Genomic DNA, 27744 nt, shown 5'->3' with positions numbered 1-27744 from the left:
CTGCAAATTTCGGCAATTTCCGGCAATACAGAAAATTACGGTCATTTACGACACAATGTCGCAATGATACCGCAAACTTGTGGTAAAATACGAACTTGACCATGAAATATCGCAGTATTGCCGAAAATTTACTGTTAAATGCGAAATTTTACCGTAAATTACCTCAAGGTGTTGAAAATTTGCCGTAAAATGCCGCAATTTACGGCAATTCTCCGCAATAGGCAAATTACGGTGATTTACGACACAATGCTGGAATGTTACAGCAAATTTGCGGTAAAATACGAACTTGCCCATGAAATACCGCAGTATTGCCGCAAATTTTACTGTAAATTAACTGTAAAATGCGAAACTTTACCGTAAATTACCTCAACGTGCTGCAAATTTGCCGTAAGATGCCGCAATTTACGGCAATTCTCCGCAATAAGCAAATTACGGTCATTTACGACACAATGCCGCAATGCTACCGCAAATTTGCGGTAAAATACGGACTTGCCCATGAAATACCGCAGTATTGCCGCAAATTTTACTGTAAAATGTGAAATTTTACAGTAAATTACCACAAGGTGCTGCAAATTTGCCGTAAAATGTCGCAATTTACGGCGATTCTCCGCAATACATGCAATTACGATCTTTTACGACACAATGCTGCAATGTTACCGCAAATTTGCGGTAAAATACTTCCCTTTTGCTACGAAATACCGCAGTATTGCCGCAAATTTTACGACGAATTGCCATAATTTGAATGTAAATTACCGCGAAATGTCGCAAAATGTTAACTTTGTGATAAAATCATCGTAATTTACGATAATTTACGGTAATTCAGCTGAATACCGCAATTTACGGCCTTTTACGTTAAATTACGGTAATTTACCGTAAATAGGATCTGCTAGGAATATATATATATATATATATATATATTAGGGGTGTGCGAATAGTTTGAACTTACGAATTACTCGTAAGTTTTCGGATTATTTTAAAATTTTGATATCGTTAAATTAAAAAAAAATATATATCGATACTGCCATTCTAATATGCCTTATCCCACATTTGAGAAATTTTTCAGAAGACGATAAAAACGTTTCACGGTCGGCAAAACAAAATTATTTGTAATATGTTTACATTGGTATAACCTATAAATTTATTTTCATGTTTTTCATAAAATACAGGCATTTGTAGTGAATAAATAATTTTGAATTGTATGTCGTAAGAAGAGTCAAAAATTATGCATAATTACCTTCTTATTAATGTCGTTAATTGCTTGCTTAAAATTAACTTAAAATTGAAAATGTTAAGCGTGACTGAACCTATACGAATGTGGGATACGACATATCAGAATATTTATTTTAAAATACTAAATAAACAATTTGACCTCTAAAATTTTGACATAAGCTGCACATTGTTACAATGATTCCATTTTTCAAAAAAAGTGAAAATGTCAAATTTTGTGGGATACGCCCGATTAGAATGGCAGTATCGATATATATATTTATAACATACCCATTGACACTTGACCCGAAAATCATTGAAAATATAATAAAAATGAATATATTACACTTCATTATTTTAAAAAATTGATTCATTTGATCGCTTCGAAAAATGAATACGAACTAAAAAAACAGTATACACATTTTTTTTATGTATTTTTTTTTTTTGGTAGTTAAATTATAAATATGGAAGTACGGAGCTGTGGATAAACTAAGAGCAGCTAATTTAGTTTCAAAATAAATATAAAGTATCCGCTTTTAATTTTTTTTATTACTGTCAAAATATAACAATAGGAACCTTGAGTTAAATTATTGAGGTCATGAGAAAAAATTGAAAAAATAAACAATATTTATATTTGACTATTTTATTGTTTATATATTTATAATAATTATATTAATAATAATAATGGGCTTTATTTTTACGACATTATGTCTTATAAAGTTTTACATTTTATGTTTATTGCACACTTTTATCTCCTTTTTTTTTCACTTTCTATATTTTTTCCTTCTTTTCGTATACTAGAAAATTTATACTTTATTTATAAAATTTTCGTCAAAATTTGGATAAGTAATTGGCTTCTTGAGGGGACAGTTTGTTAGAAAATTACTTATTTCGTCACAATTAATTAAATTGAATGATGTATCGAAACATGTGTAGATCGAAAGTAAGTAATGGTTTTTCTTCTTCTGAAAAAAAAACAAAAATATCGATTTTTATTACATTAAAAAATTAAATCGGTAAATCCTAAGATCTGTATTAATAATTAATTAATTACGGTAATTAATAATTAATATTAATGCCCATTATTTATATTATTCGATAATTGAACGGCAATTTTCAAATTAACAGTTCGAAAAATTAAAATTTTTTTTTTTCGATATTAATTTGTTTGAAATTTCATTGTAACGATCGTATAGAATTTAAAATACACGCTTTTGAATTTTCAAATAAACGCTTTAGATTTTCGAATACATTTATTTAAAAATTAAAAAGAAAGTATTTGAAAATTTGAAAAAAGATTATTTGAAAATTCAAAAAAAAAGTATGTGAATATTAAAAAAAAAAGTGTTTTAATATTAAAAAACTTGTATTTGAAAATCCAAAGTGTGAATTTGAAAATTCAAAAACATGTATTTTAAATTCTATATGAAATTAGTAATGAAATTTCAAGCACAAATGTATGTGTTTATTGCGTTATATACAATGTTTTGAAAATGGTCTGAAAAACAATTTTTTTATCAGTGTATTTTTCCCGCCAACAAAAGCAAAAATTACATCTTTTAGGTGCAGATCTGGTAAAATAGTATATTACACACCTAGGGTGGTAAAGTAAGAAATATCTCAGATCACATGTAATTGTTGGCTGAGGCAAAGCCGACTACGAAAAAATGTAGGACGTCTCAATCTGCATGTTTGCCACTTTCGTCTTCGGCTCGGACAGACAAATTACGCACGCGGGTTGGAATACTCTACTTTTCTCCCTTGGTGTGTAATATACCATTTCCATCTATTTTTAATCCATTAATTTTGATATTCCCGCCATAAAATTGAATCCGTACATCCGTACATTAATAAGTTCGAAATTACGGAAAGTCAATTTCATCCGTAATTTCAAACCAACTGACTTAATTTTTTTTCATTTATTTAAGATCACTTAGACTGGTAACTCATTAATAAAAATTAACTGAAATCTGCCTTAATTATTAATAATAACGAATTTTCGAAAAAAATTTAAATGTTGCCGTTGATATCTTTTTCAAAGTTTTCAAATATTTCAATTAATTCATTAATCAAATCGTGTTAATTATAGAAAATTCAAACTTACTCGGTCACGAGAGCACAAAATTCTCGCCCGTTTGCCCAAACCGCTTTCTACAGCATCCAAAAGTCCCTGCGCGGTATAATTATTTCCCGGGGTAATATTGGCCTCACTCAAAATACGTTTCATGTTATATTTGTCATACAGTTCCATTGATTTATTGAAATATTTAAACTGATCGTTAAGCTGATCAACTGTGACACCGCAAGTGCCAAATCTCTCCCAACTTGCTTGCCATATTGAGCTAGAGTTTACCTCATCGTCTACGGTTTTCCATTTGGCTTCAAGATCATTTTTTATCGAATCTATTTCTTCAGGGTCGAATAATAATGAACGATTACAATAAATAGGACCTTTAGTACCAAGTATTTGCGGCATTAATCCATATAGACTCCATTCTTTATCTTTTGGCACCGTGCATGTGTGATTTTTATAACTATTCTTCCATTCCAAGCACGCACTATCCAACCACCGTTGGTTCAAAACAATAACGTCGATTTTACGTCTTAACGGAAGAATTTTTGGCAATGGTCCAGAGTTTGGTTTAGCTGATTGTCTACGACAAATAATAATAATTCTATTATTTAAATTGTAAATTTGCAATTTTTGGTAAAATTAATACATACCCTCCGGTAACGAACAGAATTAATGCAAGAAAAAAAATACCCGTTAATACTTTCATTTTTAAGCTAACCTCCAATATAATGGATTCAAAAAATTGATTAATCGATCGGTTCGATTCTGTGTTGATACTAATGAGGTTTTGTAAACTATGAGGGCTTATATAGTGAAAAATTAATGATAATTCAGGACAAATAAACGAGATTTGGGTATTGATTTGTATTTCTTTATTCTTTTTAGGTTAATGATGTTTTTGAAATTTTTCTGAGCGTTAATTGGTATTTTATCGGTATTCATGGTCTAGTTTAGTTCTTTATCTCAAATTATTTCATAAATGATTGGTGTTGTTATTGAATATTCTTCTTAATTTTAAATCTGACATTAATTAATTGTTTCAAAATATTTTATTAATTATCAGTGAGGCGTTAATGGGAATATTTATTTTTTAATGAATTGGATTAATAACAAAAATTATTTTTTTATTGACACGTGTATTTCTCGAATTTTGATGAAATTTTTGATGCCGTTTTTTTAAATTATTTCATTTTTTTTTTTAACAAAAATTTGAAAAAATGATTGATTTTGGTCTTGTAATTTGTGTGTCATTAATTCATTGATAACTCATTAACTGTGCGGCTGACGTAAAAAATGTATAGATACTTTTTTGTAGCTCTTGAAATTCTCTACAATAAAGTACTGATTGACTTTTTCGCTAAATATGATAGTTTACAAAATATATCCAATTAACTGAAATTAAGAAATTATTCATATAGTAAATGACAATTGTAATTAAACTATTAATAACTCATTAACCGCGCGGTTGACTTAAAAAGTGTATGAGTACTTTTTTGTAGCTCTTAAAATTCTCTACAACAAAGTACTGATTGACTTTTTCTCTAAATATGATAGTTAACAAAATATATCCAATTAATCAAAATAAAGAAATTGTTCATATAGTAAATGGCAATTGTAATTAAACTATTAACAACTCATTAACCGCGCGGCTGACTTAAAAAGTGTATGAATACTTTTTTGTAGCTCTTTAAATTTTCTACAAAAAAGTACTGATTGACTTTTTCTCTAAGTATGATAGTTTACAAAATATATCCAATTAATTGAAACAAAGAAATTATTCATATAGTAAATGACAATTGTCATTAAACTATTAATAACTCATTAACCACGTGGCTGACGTGAAAAATGTATCAACACTTTTTTGTAGCTCTTGAAATTCTCTACAAAAAACTACTGATTGACTTTTCACTAAAAATCACTTTTCAAAGCCCCAGCATTAAATATTCTATTATTTTTTTCATTTTCAAAATTCACCTTAAAAAATAAAATAAATTACTAAAGATTATTTTTTATAATACGTTTTTTTATTGAAAAATATTTAATTAATAAATCTATTTTCATTTATTCTATTTCCAATAAATCAGTCCATAAAAATTTAATATAATTTACATTAAATTTAAAAACAAATATTTTATCGACATATCAACATTTATCACTACATTATAAAATAACAATAATAATATTTTGATATATTTATTCAATACTTAAACGATTTTTAATAAGTCTTCCAAAGAGATATAAGGCACGAAACGTTTTATTAGGCCGCAATCGCTGTCTTAATAAATAAAACGCTATTGCTTTAAATAAAATTAAAATTCCAACAAGTGCTGCAAAGTCAACCCAAAAAACACAATTTTCCATTCCTACGAACATAAAAAAATTGAATTAAATAAAACATTTACTCTAGAAAACTCAAAATAACAAAAAAAAAAATTATGTAACTTATGCCGAAGAATACGCCGCTGGCTAAAGTCAGCCTCATAAAATTTTATATTAAAATACAGTCCTTTCTGATTGGTCGAAAGAGTGGTCTAATATATATTAAAACACCCATTTTTATATTAAACCACTGAATTTTAGTGAAATGGGCGGAGTTTATCCCCACTCAATAATTCAAGCCAATTATCTATCACTTTTCTCTCTTATGACGTCACTTTGAATTTAGCTGCCTTATTAACATGACCAAAATCCCTAGACTGCACATGCGCATTTAATTAATCAGCACACGCATGCGTAGATCAAGGCAACGTTAGCTGAATTTTGTAACCTCACATATCTCTATTAATTGATGCGACATAACAACTAAGATTACTTTTTTTTATTGAGTTAAGTTTTTTTAACTGAATAGAACTAAACAAAGTATTCAATTTCCGGAAGTATGAATCTTTTTTAATAATAATTAAGTTAATTATTTTCATAACTCTGACTGCAGACGCTGACTTTAGACATCACGGCGTTTTTCTTCGTGCATTAATTACATAAACTATTGTATACATCTAGTAAAATCGAGTGTATTACCGATTCTACATGATGTAAGATACTATTTAGTAATTAAATTTTACCCATAGCTCGTAATAATTCACGCGGTACACGATAATGACAATAATCTTCCTCGGGAGGACACGGTAATTTCTCGCGATTGTATCCGTAAGTTGAAATTATAAGAGCTTCAAGAGCATATCTTATGTAACTTGAATACATAACAAGTGTGCGATAAATTGGCAGAGGATCGGGACTTCCTAATCCTTGAACTGCAACCAGCATCAGCGGGACCGTTATCGCTGGTCCGACGAACATTCCATTCTGTCAATTACCACAAATTAATTAGCTATGTCCTTATATTAACCCTTGTTTATTATCAGAGTAAGCATCATAAATAATAATTATAATTAAGTATCATTTATACCACAATGCTGAGTGTGCTGGCTATCGCAAATCCCATACTTTCAGCGATAAACGCGCATACAAAACACGTGCTGAAGAACATCGCGCATCTATAAAGTTCTAATGGCTGTCCTGATATTAGATAAACCATTGATAGATATATCGAGCTTAATATCAGCTGAAATAATAAGATATATTTAAATACATGAAAATATGTATAGTAGCTTAGAAAAATAGTCGCGTAATTTTGTATGCAAATATTTGGCCATTGACGGCATTAAAAAAATGGATAAAATTATCATGACTGTACAACTTTGGGTAAAATTACCGGGTCATTTTACCCATGGGTTATTTTGCCTGGAAATATTTCCGGTTAATTTACGCGGGAAAATAATTTTAGAAAGAGTTAGGAAAGGGCTGAGATAAATCAGTAGTTGTACGGTCATATAATTTATGGGTTAGAACTTTTAACTTATGGATTTTATTAATTGATTACCATAGACGAACCTGTGCAGGAATTGTCGCCACTGTCAAGGCACTAAAATAGGGACTGAGATTGTACCACCTGTTAAAATGCTCGCGTTTGACTAATTGTACTTGTGTAGGGTCTGAAAAAATTTAATTAATTTAAGAGTTAGTATTTTTGAATTTTTAAATATTATACCGCGTTACTGATTCCAAAAGGACTCATATTTTTATCCTTTTGACTTTAGGGAGCTTTCTACTCTGATTAAAGAAAATGATTTACTCAATGATGAATGTGCATCTAAAAAATTAATATTTGAAACGATGAATAAGAAATTTACTACTTTCAAGTACGAGACTTGAACCATTTACTGAGAATGTATGAGGATAAATTGGGATAAATCAGGATGGATGAAGATGGGTGGAGATGGATGAGGATAGTCATGGATTTTCCTATCCATTTCCACGATTAGTCCTCGCTTTCCGACGTCAGAAATCGCAAATTGTAAATCTCAAATTCGACTCCACCGTCCATCTTACGGCATTAAATCTATATAGTATTAAAATTGATTTGTTTTGAGTCATTTCTACTAGTTTTGAATCATTTTTTTAAATCAGGGTAGAGCTAAAAGAACGCATAATTTTTTATTTCATTACAAATCGTTTTGGTGACTTATTTTAAAGTTCAAAATTGAAAAAAATTTTTGAACGGCAACAAAGGAATGTAATTTAAGTCACGCGCCTTTTTGGTTTTAAAAAATTTTTTTTTTTAATTTATAGCTCTAAAATAAGTCTACCAAACATTTGGCAATGAAAAAAAAAATCATGCGCACTTTTGGCAGCTTTAGGCAGCTCCTTAAAGCCAAAAGGTCATAAGGTAAAAGACCTAGTACTCAATCAGAGAACTAGTACTTCCTGTATCAAAAAAATTCGTTCCACAAAGATTTCAAAAAAGTTCGACCTGTGAAACTTCTAAACTTGAGACAGATTAGAACTTCGAGTGAAGTTTTTTTGAACTTTTGTATTTTTTATAGTAAAAAAAAATGTATCCAGTACTTTATATAGGCGAATTTTGAGTAAAAAACGAACATTTTTAAAACATGTTTCTCAAAACAGATTTTTACCCTGGTTCCGAAAAAGTTCAAAAACATCAAATTTTGAACTTTTTATGAACGTTTTTCGATTTTTATGGGGCTTTTGGCTTCTGATAAGAACTTTATATAAAGTCCTAGACAACTTTTTTTTTTCTATCAAAACTGCAAAAGTTCGAAAAAAATTTCACTCAAAATTCTAATGTTTCAAATTTAGAAGTTCCACATGTCGAGCGTTTTTGGAAAGATTTTTTTTTTACACGGGTCGATCGCTCTATGGATTTGTATATCTATATTTACTAAATTTTTACTAAATATAGATATACAAATACATGAGCGATCGGGTACTAGGTCTCTTACCTAATAAAAATGTGAATCCTTTTGAAATTAATAACGTGATATTATTAATGCAAATTAAAATATATAAATAATATAAACTTACAGTGTAATAATATCGGTAACATTGGGACGTAAAGTAATACAATAATGCAGGCTAGACAAAAACCGAAATTAAACAATGTCTTGGAACCATCATTTCCGGTACCGAGAAATAGCCCACCGATCACGAATCCCAGAAATATATGTAGTGATATTTTTAAATACATATAACTCTGTTAAAAAAAAAAAATTATTAACTTTTATTTTTCTGATTAATTTCCTGTATTCTTATGAAATATCAGTCAATATTCAAAGTATATATAAAATATAATACGACCTTGAAAAAAAAGTCGGGCCATATTTTGCATTATAAATCGGCTTTTTTTTAATGAATAAACTCGATAAGAATTTTTTTTATTAATAAAATCATTTATAATAAAAAAAAATTTTTCAAAAATCACAAACTTACACGATCACGATAATGCTGTAACATCATGCGCTTAAATAACGTAATGAACTGCAATTTCCATGAGGCTTTCATTTTCTTATGGTTTACAAACTCATAATTATCACAAGAATTTTTTTTTTTTACTATCGGTTGCAGTGGAAATTTTTTTTCTACTGTTTTTACCATTTTATCTACATACCCTTCGCCATATTCCCCACTGGATACTTCAATTACTAAAAAAAAAAAAAAAAGTACTTCAATAACTAAAAAGTTTAACAAAACTCGGGTCTAAAAAATAACTTGATTCTGGCGCAAATTTAAAAATTCAAAATTTAGCGCCAAAATCAAATTAATGAAGTCAAAAAATTCTAAATCGCTATTTTTTGACCCAGGAAAAAAAAAATTGAGTACCAAAATCAGCAGGGTTGTAATGTTTAGGACATTCAATTCCTATGTCATCAAAATAAGGCACAAGGTCGTCGACGGAGCCTCTATAAACACATTGTCCGTCAGCGACGACGTAAACGTGATGAAATTTTGAAAAAATACTTGCGCTGGGAGTATGAATTGAACAAACTACGGTTCTTCCTCCTTGTGCAACCCTCTGTAGTAAATCTATGCACTGCATTGATGACATTTCATCTAAACCTCTACGATAAAGTAAAAAATTTTAATTACAAATTTTTTTTAAATTGTCTATAAGCCAAGTCTTTAATTATTCATGTTCATTTTTTTTTAATTAACCCTCCGTAACTTCCAGAAGAACCAGACGTTACTGTGTAAAATTAAGTGCAATTTCCCGGGAAAAAAATTCGTTTAAAAATTGTTACACATTTAAAGTCTGGGTCAAATTTTAGCCAATTAAAAAAAAAAATAACAAATATGATTCTGTAATACTTAATTATTTATTATTGATAAAGAAACAAATAATTTTTGTTATCATTAAAATTTACTTTGTTTCGATCGTTGATAACAGACATAAAAATATTCTCTCAATTTCTTGGCTTCTAGACAATTTTTAATTAAATTAAAAAAAAATATTTACGTGGTCGGTTCATCTAAAAAAATAACCGGTGGATTATTAATGAGTTCTAATGCAATAGACAATCTTTTTCTTTCACCGCCAGATAATTTTTCCGAGATTGTATTTTTTGCATTGTTCAGTCTTAATGTTTCTAATATTTCATCTACCTGAAAAATTTAATTTTTAGTTAAAAAAAAAAGTTACTTCCCATAGAAAAAAAAGTTTAGATCTGCCCACATCAAATTAGATCTGTTCAGATCTAGACAGACTGATTTTTAAGCAGAAAGTTACATCAGCCTAGATCTACTTTGATCTGAACAGCTCAAATCAGATCTATTCATACATAAAATTTGATAAGATTTGATTTAGGCAGATCTAAACTTTTTTTCCCGGGTTATATAAAGTAAGAGACCCAGTGCCTGATCAGGGAACTAGTACTCGATCACTCATATATTTGTGTATCTATATTTACTAAATTTTACTAAATATGTCTATACAAATACATGGAGTAATCGAGTACTAGTTCCCTGATCGGAGATCTTTCTTACTGTAAAAAATTTTCGGAGTGAACGTTGAGTGAATGCGGAGTAGATGATATGTATTTCATTTTGAAGGGGAGTTTTTGAAAATATTAATTACAAAAAAAATCCGCAGAATGAAATTGTAGTAAGAACTTGCGGAGTAAATTACCAATATATAGTGAGGTTTAGTATTTTATTTTTAGACATTTATATTGAGTACGGAAATAATTACGAGTTCCCTTTATATATATAAATTCGCGCGAAATAATTTTTGAAAGTTACAAGCAGCTAATAATGAAAACTTTCACGCTTGCACTGGTAAAAAAATTTACGGAGTGAACGTGGTGTGAATTTGGAGTGAAAGATTTTTTATTTATTTAATCCTTATTTCACTTTGACCGGAACTCCAAGTGACGGAGTAAATTTAAATTGAAACAAAATTCATATTTACTCTGGATTTACTCCCAATTTTTTTGGAGTATATGTATTTATACACTGTAAAAAATCACCGGGGTGAGTCCAAGCGGTGTATGTGTTAAAATTATCGGTGTTAAATTTACCCCCGAAAGCGGTGTTAAAATAACGCCGCCGCCGGTGTAAATATTCTAGACCGGTGTTAAAATAACGCCGCCGCCGGTGTAAATATTCTTTACCGGTGTTAAAATATTTTATTTTGTGAATATTTTTACTGACTCGATGACTATACTTGTTGATAAATGATATTTTTTATTAATTTTCATAAAAAACTGACATTTTTTGTGTTTTATAACCTTTAAAGTTAATACTCCAAGCGGACGCAATTTACCCCGCTTTTACACCGATATTACTCCGCTTTTACACCGGTTACCCCGCTTTAACACCCGTATTTTTAACACCGGTGTATTACTCCTCCTACACTGGTGTAATTTTATTTTTACACCGGGCGGAGTTAAAACGAGTCCATTTTTAACACCGCTCTTTTTACAGTGTATAATTATTGCGTGTTAATGAAAATGAATAACAATTAAATTAATTTCACTTAGAAAGTGAAAGTAAATGTATAGAAATTTAATAAATAATTTCAATTTAATTAATCTAATGCAAGAGTAATTAAATAACAAAGTATATAATAAAAATAAACTTACAATAGAGTTTCTCGTGCACTCAGTAACATTATTAGCAAGTTTAAGATCAGCAGCAAAGTGCATGGATTCAATGACTGTTAACTTTGGCTGTATAAGGTCTTCTTGCATAATGTAACAGGACATCTTCTTGAAATCGCGTAACTCGCGTGGTTGACCGTTGATCGTAATAAGTCCTCCGATTTCTAGACATCTTCAAAACGAATATCATATCGTTAAAAATAACTATCAACAACAATACTAATAATAATAATAATAATAATCATAATCATTATAAATTATTCACATATATTTTTTATTTATTTAAAAAAAAATTAATTATGTGACTTCGATATTGAAATATATATATAGGACAAAAATAAAAAAGGCCATTCGGCAGCCGAAATGGAAGTAGATTTCTCATTATTTGATTATTTCGAACTTTCGAATAAAAATTAATTACAAAATAAAATTTTTTTGACATTCTCAGAAATTGGCAAGGCTATAGAACAAAAAAAATGGTCAAAATTTTAAGTTAAATGCCAAAAATTGAAGCTAACTAAATCATATTCAAGAGAATGATGAATGATAAGCTAATTGTTTGGTGGAAAATTATACGGGATAAAATTGTTAACAATTAAAATGTAGTATTTGTTAAGAATACTAATGAACATTTATCTAATACTGAACAAACATTTATGGATTTTGGAGATGTTTGGATTTTAAAAGTGTTACACAGCAATAAGAAAAATTCAATCAGTTTTGTGAATTTACTAATGAATACAGTAGTTAGATTTCTATGGAATCTATTGCGAGTAGAAGAACCAATGCAATAGCAAAATTTCATTTAATGAATGGTAAGATAAGTAATTTCATTGGTCGAGGCACATATATAGGCATGAAAATTAAAGCTTATTTGAAGAGCATTCAGATGAATTTGATATAAAGTCGATAAGTTATCACATTCAAAAGATATTGAAGAAAGAATAAGTAAAAATATGAATTTTGGACATTTTGAAAATTTTGAAATGCTATAACTTGTCAGGGAACTATGTCAGGGAATTTTGAAAAGTATCCGGCAATTTTATTGCGACAGTTCAAAATTTTTGAATTTTTCAATAATACACTAGTCAGAAAAATTGAGGGATAAAATAGTCGTACAGCCGACTCGTTATAAGCCTGGTCTAGAGAACAGGGGAAATTTTTCTTGAAATTTCAGTCTCCCACTACCGCGCGTTTAATTTTGTTCTCGACTACTCGCTATAAGCCTGTGTTTATTTTATATCATTTTAAATGTCATATTTACGTTTTGTCACATGCACCAGTGTCCCGATTCTTCTAGTGCTTATAGCGGTAAAATAAATACTTATCTTTTTACACAAATAATAAATATGATGACAACGTTATTAATTACAGTAATAATAATTGTTATTGATCAACATAATGCTCAATAAAACTTTTAAATTGTAACAGAAGCTTTAATTGTAATTAATCATTACAATTATTAACATTAAATAACATTTATAAAATTATTATCCGCGAAAGATCGATGGTAAATTTTCATCATTAATTTTGATATTTGCATGGTGGCCACATTTCTGGAAAACCTGGAAATATCAGGGAATTATAAATATACTGGAAAAGTCAGGGAAATGTCAGGAAATTTCGTCACAAAGCTGGAAAAATTTTCACTTTCTTTCTTTTGACTGAAAAAATCCGACAAATTTAGTTTTCTGTCAAAACTGTTCAAAAAGTGACGCAGCGCGAATGCGATTGTAAAACCATCTTGAAAAAAAATAGTAGAAATTGATTCCAATAGCGAAAAAATGAAGCAGTTAGAATTATCAAGGCTGTTAGAAAAAAAAAGTCTTAGTAGAAACTAATCGCCAGGATCTTCAAGCTATTAACATCCATATTGACAAGTTAAAAAACTAAAAACATTAAATGTATACATAAGTAATGAACTAATAAGTTTCACTATATTTATTATTCGTGTACTTCATTAATACTTTATTAATATTCTATGAAATATTATTATTTATGAAGCGGCTGAGGCAGCCGTTCGGCACACGCGTGGCTCGGGCGATCACCGAAGTTAAGTAGCATTGAGCATGGCCACTACTTGGCTGGGTGACCGTTTAGCCACGCGTTGGGTTCGAACGAAGGTCTCTGGCCGTTAGGCGCGGGATGAAGATCCAGTGATCGGTAAAATGGGAATTTTATCGACCAATGGAGCTTCACCCAAACCGAACTGTACTGGCAATGGTTTTCTCTGTGGTTTTCCTTGCCCCTAGACCCCCACAGCCAAGGTGGAGGATAGGGTATCACCGTAATGGTACAGTACAGTATAAGCACAAGTCGGGCCACAGCCGCACAATGAAAAGCAGATAAAGAAAGGAAGCAGTTGCGATGTAAAGGCAAAAAGTGTAAAAGGTCGTACATGCGGCTATACACTGGAACAATTATTCATTCATTCATTATTATTATTTATGAAATTTATTCTAATGAAAATGAAAAATTTATTTATACTTTATTATAGAATAAGTTATATAAAAACATGGATTTCAAATCAAAAATATAAAATTATTCATTTAATAAATAAAAAAAAAAAACAATGAACATTAACAAATAATAAAAAAAAGTTTCATTTAACGACAATGATTAATTATTGATTAAACTGACTTATACCATTTTATTTTAAATTAAATAAATATTTCCAATGATTTAATATTACTACACATAGTCAGGGAATTTTTGAATTGTTTGACTAGAATATCTGGGAAAGTCAGGGAATTTCAATCTCAAAAATCTGTGGCCACCATGATTTTGTTCCTTCTGTCAGTTTATAATTTATCGAATTTTAACGGAGGCTTATAACGGGATGTCTGCTACGAAACTCAAAAAAGTGGTCAAGTGGGGGCTGTTTGGGCTTAGTACCTACCGATTAAGGGGAGAGACATGACAGGCAGGCTTATGACTTGTCGACTGTATTATTTTTTAAATCAAAGTAAAAAAAAAAAAGTGAGACACATAAATTGTAAATAAACGAATGAGTTCGCAGTGTTTAATTAATAAGTATTGCTGACGTCATTGATTGAGGTCAAGGGTGAAATTGCTTTTAATATTGAGGATCATTAGTAGTTTACTTTTTCATGTAATATTTTTTTACACTTACTAGTGATACTTGAGTGTAAGATGCTTGTCACTCTTGATCGTTAGACAATTGTGATGAAAAAAAAAAGTTAATAAAATATTATAGACATATTTATGTTGTTAATGCTAATGATTTGATTTAATCTCTTGAATTAATGGTTACTGAGTGTAAAAATGGATATTGGCGGCTATTATTCATGATAAGATGGTTCATTGCCTTTTTTCTGACATTTTTATGGAGGACATAATTTATTTACTTACTTATAACCGGCTAGAACATTTAAGAGCGTTGATTTCCCAGCTCCCGATGGCCCGAGAATTGCTGTGAGCTCACCCGACCGAAATTGACCACTGACTCCTCGTAAAATTAATTTTTTACCTAAAATTTATTATTTTTATTAGTTTATTTGTAACTTCAACTTTTGAAGACTTTAATTTTTTATTTTAAAAAATTATTTTATAAACAAATATTTCATATATTTTATAAAATATTTGCTATCAAAGTTCAAATTTTCGAAAATGAATTTTTTTTTGGGAAAAAAAATTTTTTCACGAATGAAATTTTAGTAAATTTAATAATTAGACCTCAGATGAATCATTAAAAAGAAAAAAAATTTAATTTCTTCAAATTTTAGTCGTTAAAAAATTTAAAAAATTTAAAAGTTTGAAAAATGGCGCCATTTTTTAATTTAGGTAAAATTTGAAATTTTCAATGAAATTTAAATTTAAATCGATATAAATTTCAATCAATCGATTTTACAAAATTTTGAACTGAGACCAGTTACGAAAATTCAAATTTAATTTCCAATGATCACATAAAATATATATATTTTTTGTGTTTAATAATTAGACCTCGGGTGGGTTTAAAAAAAAAAATTGATTTTTTCAAATTTCAGTCATTAAAAAATTTTGAAAATTCAAAAGTTTGAAAATTGGCGCCATTTTTCATTTTAGCAAAAAATTTGAAATTCTCAATAAAATTAAAATTTTTTTAATCGAAGTAAATTTAAAATAATCGATTTTACAAAATTTTAGACTGAGACCAGTTACAAAAATTCAAATTTCATTTTTAACGATCACATAAAATATACATATATTTTTTTTATATATAATAATAAACTATCCGCTAAAGTTAACAATATTTTTTTATCATTCGATACCGATATCGTTATGTATTGTTATTAAAAATGAAAGTGAAAGAATGAAAAGCATTTGGCATAAATATTTATTTGTATTCTTATCACATCCTTGACATGTTATTTTCCATTGCAATTCCGGTCCCCCTAAGACACCCACGTTTTCTGTACGTGTCTTTACTTAAATGTACTCATGCACATACTAATGAATGACAAAAAAAAAAAAAAAAAACTACAAGAAATAAATATAAACAGACGTCAATCAATTTAGATCGACAATAATTTTTAAAAACACAAAAAAGTTTACAAACAACCGAATTCAAGGTTCCGCTTTTTTTTATTTTTACTGACCTTGCTAATTTGGTTTCATATATTTTTGGTATAAATTTACATATACATTCCATTCATTGAGAATGAAAATAAAGAAATTAATATATACATATATATATATATACACATACATATAATCTGCTGATATATAATTTTAAAAGTAAAGAAGATAAGGGTACACGGAAGCAAGGTCAGAAGTTTAAATTCTATTGACGTAATATATATATATATATATATATATATATTATTAATAATAGAAATAATAAAAAATAAATCAAAATAACATTTGGCAACTGGAATGCAAGTAAAATTTATCACGAAAATAACTTTGGACCTCAAAAAAATCAGTAAAATAAAAATAAAAAAAAAAACTCTATATAAATATTATATATGTAAATATATATAGACTTATCTGAACAGCTCTAATATATTTTTTTTTTGACAGAAAAAAGTTAGACGTTTTTACTAAAAAATAATTTAAGAAATAAACTAAAAAATTCGCGATTTTTTAAATTGAAAATTTCCACTTGTCAATATCCGATTTTTTTTGCGAACTTTCGAACTTTATTGTGGTAATCATACGAAAAATAAGATTGTAAAACGTTATTGACCGATTGAAAACAATAAAAAATATAATAATGATATTTTTATGACAAGGAACCAGTCGGGTAACTTTGAACTTTTATTTAAATAATTAAAAAAAAACGTAGTTAAGATTTGTTTATTAGTTCCAATATTTGTGGAGAGAAATTGGCTGTCTAGTCATTAAAAAAAATTGGGTATAAAAAAGGGCTGCAATTTTTTAAAATTTTAAATTGTCACCGGTTTTTAATTTTGATTTAAATTATTTAGAAATTTGATCAAGTTAATGGCACAAAGAATAAGTGATCAATTTCAAGAATTGATAAGAAATGTGGTCGCTATCGATATGACTAGTATTATATTTATATTTCACATATATATATAATCTAGAGTAAAGTGAGACACTGGGGCAGGGTAAGACATCAACTGTAAGATAAGAAATTTTTTTTTTCTTGTTATGACTAGTAATGACTTTTATAAAAAAGTGAGGCAAGTTGATCAGTTCGGACAAAGTCAATTTTAAATTTCAAATTTCCCGCAAATTTCCCGCATTTTTTATGTTGACCAACCTGCCCCTCTTTCCAAACCGTAACGTAGAAATTTTAAACAAAATTTTATTTTATACGGAAAATTTCAAATTTCCCGCATTTTTTAAGCTGACCAACCTGCCCTTTTTTACAAACTAGAAATTTTAAACAAAAATTTATTTTTTCTGGAAAATTCAAATTTTCCCGCATTTTTTAAATTGACCAACCTGCCCCTTTTTTACAAACTGTAACTTAGAAATTTTAAAGAAAAATTTATTTTTTACGGAAAATTTAACATTTCCCGAATTTTTTAAGCTGACCAACCTGCTCTTTTTTTTACAAGCCGTAACTTGAAAATTTTAAACAAAAATTTAATTTGTTTTGTCTAAAAAATCGTGTCATTTTTCCCGGGTACTTCTCATACATTTACATATATATAAATATAAAAATATATCACTTTTTGAACCCATAGTATTTTTGGAATCTACTCGAGAAATTAGAACATGAAAAAATTTTGAAAATTACGCGCAATGAACAAATTTCTACAAAATCTTTAAAAAAAATGTGAGAAAGGACAAAAATTTTGGAAATGATATAAAAAAAAACAACAATAAGTAAAATCACTTGTTTGTAAAATACAAAATATGACAACTAAAAATAATTATATATTTATAAAATATAAGAAATTATGATTTATTGTAGTCAACTCATATATATTTATGTATATAAATATAAATCTATGTAACCAGTTATTGAAAGTATCGTCTTACCTATCATAGATTTAATTAAAATATATATTTATATATATGTTAAAGTGCTAGGACTTGAATAATTAAAGTTATGAATTTTTATATATTTTATTAGCATAAAAAAGCTTGAATGATTGATCGCGGTGATTAATAAATATTACGTTGACTTATATTTTTATTGAATTATTATTTAAAATAATTTTTTTCATTAAAAATATACCATAGTTTAAATACTCATATATATTTTTTTATTTATTGGAGTACAATTTATTCCCATTTAGACGAATAATTTGAATTTTAAATCTTCAATAGACGTGTTGCATCAGTATTCAAGGTCATTATGTAATATATAGTAATTACAAATTTTTTATTCGTTCAATTTTAATAAAATATCATTCAAAAATTTCTATTTCTATTTAGATATTTGTCTAAAATTTTTGAAACTCTTCTAATTTAAAATCTCGAATAAAATCAAATAATTACTCGGTCAGTAATTAATAAATTTTTTTTAATGATCCCAAAAAAAATTTTCAAAATTAATTAATTACCAGGCGTTAATTAAAAAAAAAAATTATGAAATTAACAGACAATTAATCTTTCGGATTTTTTTTTTCAACAAATTAATGACAAAAAAAAAACTAAAAAAATGCACATGTAGAAAAATAAAAAAACTAAAGGTGCAATTTTTCAAAATTTATGATTTTGATAAAAATCCGCAAGTTATTAATTGTTAATTAATTTCAGTATCATAAAACCATGATTTTTAAATTAACAGACAATTCATAACTTTTGAATTTTTTTTCAACAGATTATTGACAAAAAAAAAAAAAATAACAAAAATGCATATGTAGAAAATAAAAAAAACTAAAGGTGCCATTTTTTTAAATTTATGATTTTGACAAAAATCCGCAAGTTATTAATTGTCAATTAATTTCAGTATCATAAAATCATGATTCTGAAATTAACAGACAATTCATAACTTTTTAATTTTTTCTTCAACAGATCAATGACAAAAAAAAAATAAAATAAAAAAATGCACATGTAGAAAATTAAAAAAACTAAAGGTGCAATTTTTTTAAATTTATGGTTTTGACTAAAATCAGCAAGTTATTAATTGTCAATTAATTCTAGTCATAAAATCATAATTCTGAAATTAACAGACAATTTATAACTTTTGAATTTTTTTTTTAACAGATCAATGACAAAAAAAAAAAAACTAAAAAAATGCACATGTAGAAAATTTAAAAAACTATAGGTGCAATTTTTCAACATTTATGATTTTGACAAAAATCCGCAAGTTATTAATTGTTAATTAATTTCAGTATCATAAAATCATGATTTTTGGATTAACAGACAATTCATAACTTGCGGATTTTTTTTCAACAAATCAGACAAAAAAAAAAAAAAACTCAAAAAATGCACATGTAGAAACATAAAAAACTAAAGGTGCATTTTTTTCAAATATTTTTTTTTAATAATTTATGGTTTTGAAAAAAATTCAAAAATTATTCTTCGGTTAATAAATTTCTCTTAAAAAAATAAAAATAAAAATAAACAAATTTCGTTATTTTTTTTCACCATAAAAAAAATCTCAGTATCAATCTATCAAATTTTGAGCTCAACTTTAAAAATAGAAATTTTTCCTCCAATAAATTTTCTGCCCACCCGTTAATCCAAAAAAATTAATCAGATATTTATTCAAATTATCGCGGGTCAACTACCGAACCTTCTACAGGAATTTATAAAAAAAAAAGAAGTAACAACAAATTTTTTAAGTAAAAATAAAAAACAAGAGGTGGTGAGTAAGCCACTGACCTTTTCTACCCGTAGGTACTGAATACGTAAGATCGCAGAACTCGATATCGACCGGAGGCATTCTAGTCGCGTGTCCAAAAGGTACGATACATACATTAGCCTCCAGACCTTTAGATGTTTCATCCATTGCAATCTTAAACTTCCGTGCTCGTTAATTTATTTACAATTTTATTATTCCCCTTCCTCATCAATTGCACCTCATAATTCTCAATCTCGCAGTCTTCTCTCCTTAAAAAAAAAATTACTCCATAAATATTTAATATTTACCACAACTTTTTTTTTTCGATTAATTACATATCGATAGTACTTATATTAATTATTTTTTTTTTACGCATCAATATCAAGGTTTCATTGTAAAAAATATTTTAAATATCACGTTTGTATATTTAATTGCATGTCACTTGTTTTTCATTTTTTTTCAAGCAAATTGAGTAATTAATAATTTAATTAGAAAAAAAAATTTACCTTAATTGGTCACATTAAAAATAAAATTAACGAGCTCAGTTAATTTGTATAAAATATCGAGTGAATGATAAGAAAAAAAATAGACCGCGGGTAATAAAGTTGAATTGCGAGCGATAAATTGTGCCGACGACCCGATGACAATGCACGAGTTTATTGTGTAGTGTTAATACTTGTTATTATTATTTTTTATTATTGTTATTATATATGTGGAGGAGTAAACTGTAAGCGGCGCGAACTGTTGGAGTAGACTGAAGAGACCGCGAATTATTGTACACTCCCTACGCGCCCGTCCGGCTAAGCCTGCGGTTTAGAATTGTAGTCACTGCGCAGTCGAGAGCTTTTACTGTCTGTACTTTTCTGGAAATAATATTTTTAGGTACTAGATTTTTTAATTTTTTTAATTATTAGGAATAGAAATTTTATTAATTTTTTTAAATTATTTGGGCAGTTGATTTTTTAAATTTTCGCGGGTAAAAGTTTCAAATTTATGGAGGCGGATAAAAAAATTAATTGTCACAATAAGTTTATAAAATAAAAATATATATGCGTACAAACAATATATATATATATATTTTTTTTAAAAAACAAAAAAAAAAAATTTCTCAAATTTTGAAAAATTTACAATTTTTTTAGCGGGAAGTTCAAAAATTTTTTGTACTTAAAATCGGCTTTTGAGTATAAAAAATATAATTTTTATTTACACCCTAATATATATATATATTAGAGTGTCTCAAAAAATCGACTTATTTTTTTTTTCTTGAAGAACATTGGAAAATCGACAGAGTATCTCTAGACAAAGACCCTGTTAAAATATGAGACCTTAATATTAATATTTAAAGGTGGCGATTCACGATTTTCTATTTTCCATTTAAATAACATGGGAAAAAAAAAATTTTAATTTTGGAATTTTATACCTTGGCGATGGCTTATTGAACAAATAAGTTCAGGATATATTTTTGTAGGGAATTGAACGCTCTACAAAAAAAGTCTCTTATCATTTTTTGATAAATCCATCTGTTCAAAAGTTATTGGAGCTCGAAGTTAAGTTAGAGTAAATTTCGAGATCTTTTTACTTTTCCGGCGAAACTATCGGACTTATCATAAAATGTCATGAGATCTTTTTTGTAGACAATTTTATTTTCTACAAATTATCATTGATAAATTTTTTTCAAATTCTGCATTTTTTTCTAGTTATTTCCATTTTAATACCAAGCTCCTAAAAAAGTAGTGTTCTGATCGATTTTAAGAGCTTGGCATTAAAATGGAAACAACTAGAAAAAAATGCAGAATTTGAAAAAAATTTATCAATGATAATTTGTAGGAAATAAAATTGTCTACAAAAAAGATCTCATGACATATTATGATAAGTCCGATAGTTTCGCCGGAAAAGTAAAAAGATCTCGAAATTTACTCTAACTTGATTTCGAGCTCCAATAACTTTTGAACGGATGGATTTATCAAAAAATGATAAGAGACTTTTTTTGTAGAGCGTTCAATTCCCTACAAAAATATATCCTGAACTTATTTGTTCAATAAGCCATCGCCAAGGTATAAAATTCCAAAATTAAAATTTTTTTTTTCCCATGTTATTTAAATGGAAAATAGAAAATCGTGAATCGCCACCTTTAAATATTAATATTAAGGTCTCATATTTTAACAGGGTCTTTGTCTAGAGATACTCTGTCGATTTTCCAATGTTCTTCAAGAAAAAAAAAATAAGTCGATTTTTTGAGACACTCTAATATATATATATATATATATATAAAATGGTAAATTTTCGGTGATATATTTTTTATATGATTTGATAAAATTTAAAAATGAAAAAAAAATTTCTGGCTTCGTTAGAATTTTGAAAAAATCGCTCATTTAAAAAAAAACTTGAGATTTGAAATACAAAATTTGACATTTTTGTGGTGATTATTATTATTTTTTATAATCAATTAATTATTTCATGATCTTATTAATGAATCTGTAAGTCTGATAATTTTTGATTTATGGCTAAAGGTTAATTGTTTTAACAAAATTGTCTTAGTCTCCATTCATATTTATGATGAGAAGATAATTGTAAGACCGTCAGCTAACTGTACTAGATTATCGGTCATTAAAAAAAAAATTTATTAATTTTAAATAAATAAAACTTTTTTTTATTAATTAAAATAAATTATTTAGATTTTTTTTCCTTTTTAAGTATGGGATTGTAATAATTTATATATTTATTTAAATATTTTAGGGCAATGAGTTTATTTTTTTTTTAACTTTGAGGGATGGAAATTAAAATTAAAATACAAAGGAAAGTTTTTTTAATCAGTAGATTGTGTTTAATTTTTTTTTAAACGGATGTTTTTATTCTGAGGCCTGAGGAATATTTTATGAGGACTTTAGAGAGGTTTTAAGTTCCCGTGTAAGTTTGTACGAATGTACGAGTCGACAGTATCTCGATAATTAACAAACCGATTTAAATTATTCCCAAAGCGATCCAAGCGACTAATCGATCCTTAGATCTCACTTTATTTTTATATCAATCAGTCAAGTCATTTTTAAATAATTCAATAAATATAATAAAAACCAAAACAAAATTTTTAAAAGTTTTTATTGAAACAACTCGTAAACTTCTTTACCGATTGATTTTAAAATAAAATAGCAACTGATAAACTCCTTCAATTGCCTAAGACTAATTTAAATATTCAAATTAGCCGCGCATTTAACAAAATCAACATTGATGAATTTTTAAAAAACTATCTCATCTAATCTGATATCAATCAGCTGAAAGTGCTCGTCACTATTTAATCTTGACCGTCTTAACATACAAACATCCCAAAAAATATAATAAATAATTTATACTACGTCAGTCCTTCAATTTTTTTTTTTTATAACCCGAGTCCATATTTCAAATTAATCGGCTCTAAAAAAATTTTTGTTTGTCCCTGAAAAAAATTCAGTCAATAACATTTAAAAAGATAAATTTATTTCTATTTTCGAGGACATTTTATGCAAACACTTTATATAATTAATTACTAATTTATTTTCATTAATACATTATATTATAGTATACAAAGTAGGACAATGTTCAAGTGTAAAGTTTGTATTTTAGATAAATCAATATGTCAAAGATTAAATAAATATAAAAATCATGAACTTGTTTATTTATTTTATTGATGCATAATTTTTCCGTTAATTATTGTCATCATTTTTATTATTATTATTTTTTTGTTATTACCCTAGCGAATTGGAATTGCGGTAATTAGTTGTAATTTACCGTGTTTGGACAAATTGCGGCTTTTACACTAAAAGTACGGTATTTTTGCCGTAAATTTGTAGTAAGAGAACAGTAACTTACCGTAAAATTGCGACAAGCCGGTGGTATTTTATTGTAAAGTGAAACATTGCACTGTAAAACTGTAAAAATAAATATGCATACGATCCCTAGCAGATCCGAATTACGGTAAATTACGGTAAGTACCGTAGTTTACGGTATCTGGAAGAGTTACCCCAATTTACGGTAAATTACGGCGTTTACCTATTTTGCCCAAATTTGCCGTAAATTGGGATAGTTTACCGTATTGTCACAATAATTTATCATAAAATGCCGCAATTTACCGCAAATTGCGGTAATTTGTCTGGGTGTCGTAAATTATGGTAATTACCGTAATTCGGATCCACTAGGGATACTTAAGATAACAGTTTTGAAAATTATGATTTTGTGGCCGCATTTTATCATAATTCGCCGTAAAAAACCATAAATCAACGTATATATTGCTGTAAATTACCGTAGAACGCGGTAAATTTGCCGTAGCAGCCCGTATTAATGGCAAATTACAGCCAAGTAGGGTAAATTACGGTACTTACAGTAATTTTGATCCACCAGGGTATTATTATTACGACTATTATTAGTAGAATCGTTATTATTATTATTGACCTGGTGGATCCAAATTACGGTAATTACCGTAAATTGACGTAATAAACGGTATTTGGAAGAATTATAGTAAATTGCGGTACTTTACGGTAAGCATACGATATTTTACGGTAAAAGTATGACATTTCTACCGTAAATTTGCGGCAAAAGAACGGTAATTTACCGTTAAAATTTCGGCAAGTCTGCAATATTTTAATAGAAAGTGAAATATTGCACTGCAAAACTGCAACAATAAAAAAAGTGTACGATACTTATCCTAGCGGTTTCGAATTACCGTAATTTGCGGTATCCGGCAGAATTTTACGGTGAAATACCGTAGTTCACCGTAATTTATCGCAGTTTACGGTATTTTACCGCAATTTGCCGCAATCGGTGGTAAATTGCCGCAGTTTTTCGTAATTTACCGCATTTTACGACATTCTACCGTAAATCACGGCAGGCTGCGGTACATGACCGAAATTTACCGTAATCTGGATCCGATAGGGTACGATACAAATGCCGCAAATCATGGTAAATTGTCGTATTTTACCGTAATTCGCCGTGAAATACCTTAAATTACTGTATATTGATATAGATTCCTGTAAATTGCGGAAGATTTGCCGTAGAAATACTGGATTTTAGGGTAAATTACGAGAAAATGTAGTTAATTGCGGTTATTACCGTAGTTTGAATCCGCCAAGGGATAATCATTTTTATTTTAATTATTGTACAACTAAATAATGAAAAAAGATAATTATTTTTTATCTACATTTGAAAATAAAATATAAAAATTTATTTATTTATAATTTGTGACAAAAAAACAAAAATAAAAATACTTATGGCTGAAATTTGCGAAGGTAAAATTAACGAGAAACAAACGCAAAAAATATAACTCAAAGATCAACGGTTAGGTCGTTAAATAATAATTTAAGGCGTGCACCCAACCCAAGCCTTGTTATATTTTCTGAGGAATTCAAAGTTAAATTTTTTTCTTTATTACTAAATTGTTAGTTCGGTCCATCGATCAGCCAATTATTTACCGAGTTACATATTTTTACTCCAGTAAATGTAGCGAATAGAAATGAAGTATTTCAGTGATAGTAAAAAGATATTAAATTCTGTTGTTGAAAATGATAGAGCGGAATACAACAGATAAGTATTCTTTTAAAAATACAACAGATGTTGATGCTGATTTATTCAAAGACTTATCTCCAGAGATTGTTAGCATATATTACCAGCGGCAATGGATATTATACTTATATATACATACATACATATTTTTTAAAAATCTATTACGTTTTAAGAATTTTCTCAATATAGTAAATAAATTCATAAATAAATACACGTACATATATAAATATATATATATATATATATGTGTGTTGTTATTTTTTCCTTGTTATGAGATTGCACGTAACTGATTATTTCAGAATTATAATTATTATTTATAATTTTCTTCTTATTTTTTTTTATGACTATTACGTCATTTAATTAATTAAAAATTCATGTATTATATATCCGGTGAATACGGATATTTATAAAAAAAAAACAAATTATCATATTTGAATATTAATTACTACATAATTAAAAATGTGAACCAATAAATTTTTTCTTTTCTTTTTTTGATCATTTTTTTTTTGTAAAACTAATTCTATACTTGGATGAGTTACTTTGACTTTTGAAAATTTTATTAGTGATTATTGATAACCGGGGTTGAAGAATTTGATCTGTTTTAAATCAAATAAAAATTTTAAACTTTCACACTTTTATTCTGTTTTCAATAATTATTAGGCTGGTTTTGGTCGCCTCTAGATCAAAATCATTTTTAACTTCCCGCTAAGAAAATTGTTTGTTTTCAAAATTCGGGAAGGTAATGTTTTCACCCCGATTTTCGAAAATCGAGTTTTCATAAGATGTCGACGTTTTGAGGTCCTAGGAAACTATTCTGACTATTTCCGAATGGATGTCCGAGTGTCTGTATAAGTGTGTGTGTATGGGTGTAAACTCTTTATATCTTTATAATGAATTGACCGATTGAGATGGATGAGCCCCAGAATTCAATAAAACGCGTCGATTGCCACCTCAACCATTTCAATCAGTTTATTCGTTCGAGAGATATCGATCGAGAAAAAAATGGTAAAAAACGTTTTTTTTTTTTTTTTTTTCAAAAATACATACAAAAGTATTTTCGAGCTCAAAGAGCTCGATAATGTATTCACATCAATTTTTCCAAGCTCAAGGAGCTCGCAAACAGCGGAAAGTTTTGGGGCTGGCCCGCAGGGTCAACCGATAGACAGATTTTTTTTTCAATTAATGCTTTAACTTTTTTGTTGATTAATTGATCAAATTTGAGTACAGTAATGGCAGTTGAAAGTAATTAATTATTTTGCCAAGTGAGGGCACTGTCTGAAAATGCCCTTAACCCTCTAACCTCAAAAAAATTGTCTAACCTTAAATTTTCTTAAAAAATAACTGATTTTCGCTGACCCAGAATTTAAAAAAAAAATTTTACACCCAAGTAAAAACTTCAGCTACCAGTAAAAAGTACAAAGTTCATTTATTTATCAATACCAAAAAATTTCAATTATTATTTCTTAAAAAAACCCAATTTTTAGACCAAATCTAAGCCAACTAACCAACAAATTAATTCAATTAATCAAATATTTTAAAGGTTATGGTAATTCCGTACAATCAAATTTCAAAACTTTCAGATGTAGATGAATTTTTTTGCCATCGGTATTAAAAAAAAAATCTAAAATAATGAAAATTCATTAAAATTAATAATGAGGCACAAAATTACGAAAAAAAATTATTTATTTTATAACAAACATTTTTTTTATATAAAATACAATGACCATTAACGTCGATCCGACATATTAATTATCTTATTAATTATTTCTAAATAAACTACGGAAAAAATATATTAATTATAAAATAATAATTATACATAACAATTAATTTCTTTTTTTTTTTTTAAATTAATTAAAAAAATCAATTTATAATTTTTATAAGGCACCGATACTATTTCCCGTTTATTTAAAAAAAATTATTAAAATTTAAATTGCGCGCGACAGTATTTGGTTTATTTATTATTAGTATATTAATTAATAACAATTATAATAATTACGATTACGATTATCTGGCAAGATAAGCTCGTATATTTTTTATCATCTTATATTTTTAACTCATGCATTTTTTCTTAATTATTAATTTTTTTTTTTTATTCTACTTCTTTATGACCAAAATTTTTTGGAAAATAATTTCACTTTAATTTAATTATTTAAATAATTAAATTCTCACAGCCGTCAGCGAATTATTAATCGAATTTAACAAAAAATTTTTCAAAAAAATTTTAAATTAAAAAGAAAAAATGCAATGAGAAAATAACTTAAATATTAATGGAA

At 27.6% G+C, this 27744-nt stretch overlaps 2 protein-coding genes across 2 annotated transcripts; both read right to left on the bottom strand.

The window, feature by feature from the left end:
* Positions 1-1836: 1836 nt before the first annotated feature.
* Positions 1837-3792, bottom strand: LOC130674568 (ribonuclease Oy-like). The gene is made up of 2 exons (XM_057479929.1): positions 3311-3792; positions 1837-2171 (listed from the first exon to the last, which is right to left on the bottom strand). The coding sequence occupies exons 1-2, from the start codon at positions 3680-3682 to the stop codon at positions 2013-2015; spliced, it is 531 nt and encodes a 176-aa protein (XP_057335912.1). The 5' UTR covers positions 3683-3792; the 3' UTR covers positions 1837-2012.
* Positions 3793-3930: 138 nt separating this feature from the next.
* Positions 3931-20711, bottom strand: LOC130674567 (ATP-binding cassette sub-family G member 1-like). Its single transcript, XM_057479928.1, has 12 exons — positions 20449-20711; positions 19984-20211; positions 15106-15223; positions 11716-11905; positions 10092-10237; positions 9458-9696; positions 9068-9279; positions 8663-8831; positions 7172-7272; positions 6687-6842; positions 6343-6583; positions 3931-5643 (listed from the first exon to the last, which is right to left on the bottom strand). Exons 2-12 carry the CDS (start codon positions 20108-20110, stop codon positions 5474-5476), a joined length of 1869 nt encoding a protein of 622 aa, XP_057335911.1. The 5' UTR covers positions 20111-20211; positions 20449-20711; the 3' UTR covers positions 3931-5473.
* Between the last annotated feature and the right edge of the window lie 7033 nt (positions 20712-27744).

The sequence above is a fragment of the Microplitis mediator genome, chromosome 9, assembly GCF_029852145.1.
Source record: "Microplitis mediator isolate UGA2020A chromosome 9, iyMicMedi2.1, whole genome shotgun sequence".
Taxonomy (NCBI): Eukaryota; Metazoa; Arthropoda; class Insecta; order Hymenoptera; family Braconidae; genus Microplitis; species Microplitis mediator.
Note: the sequence above shows the minus strand (reverse complement) of the source record. Positions and strands in the feature narration are given on the sequence as shown.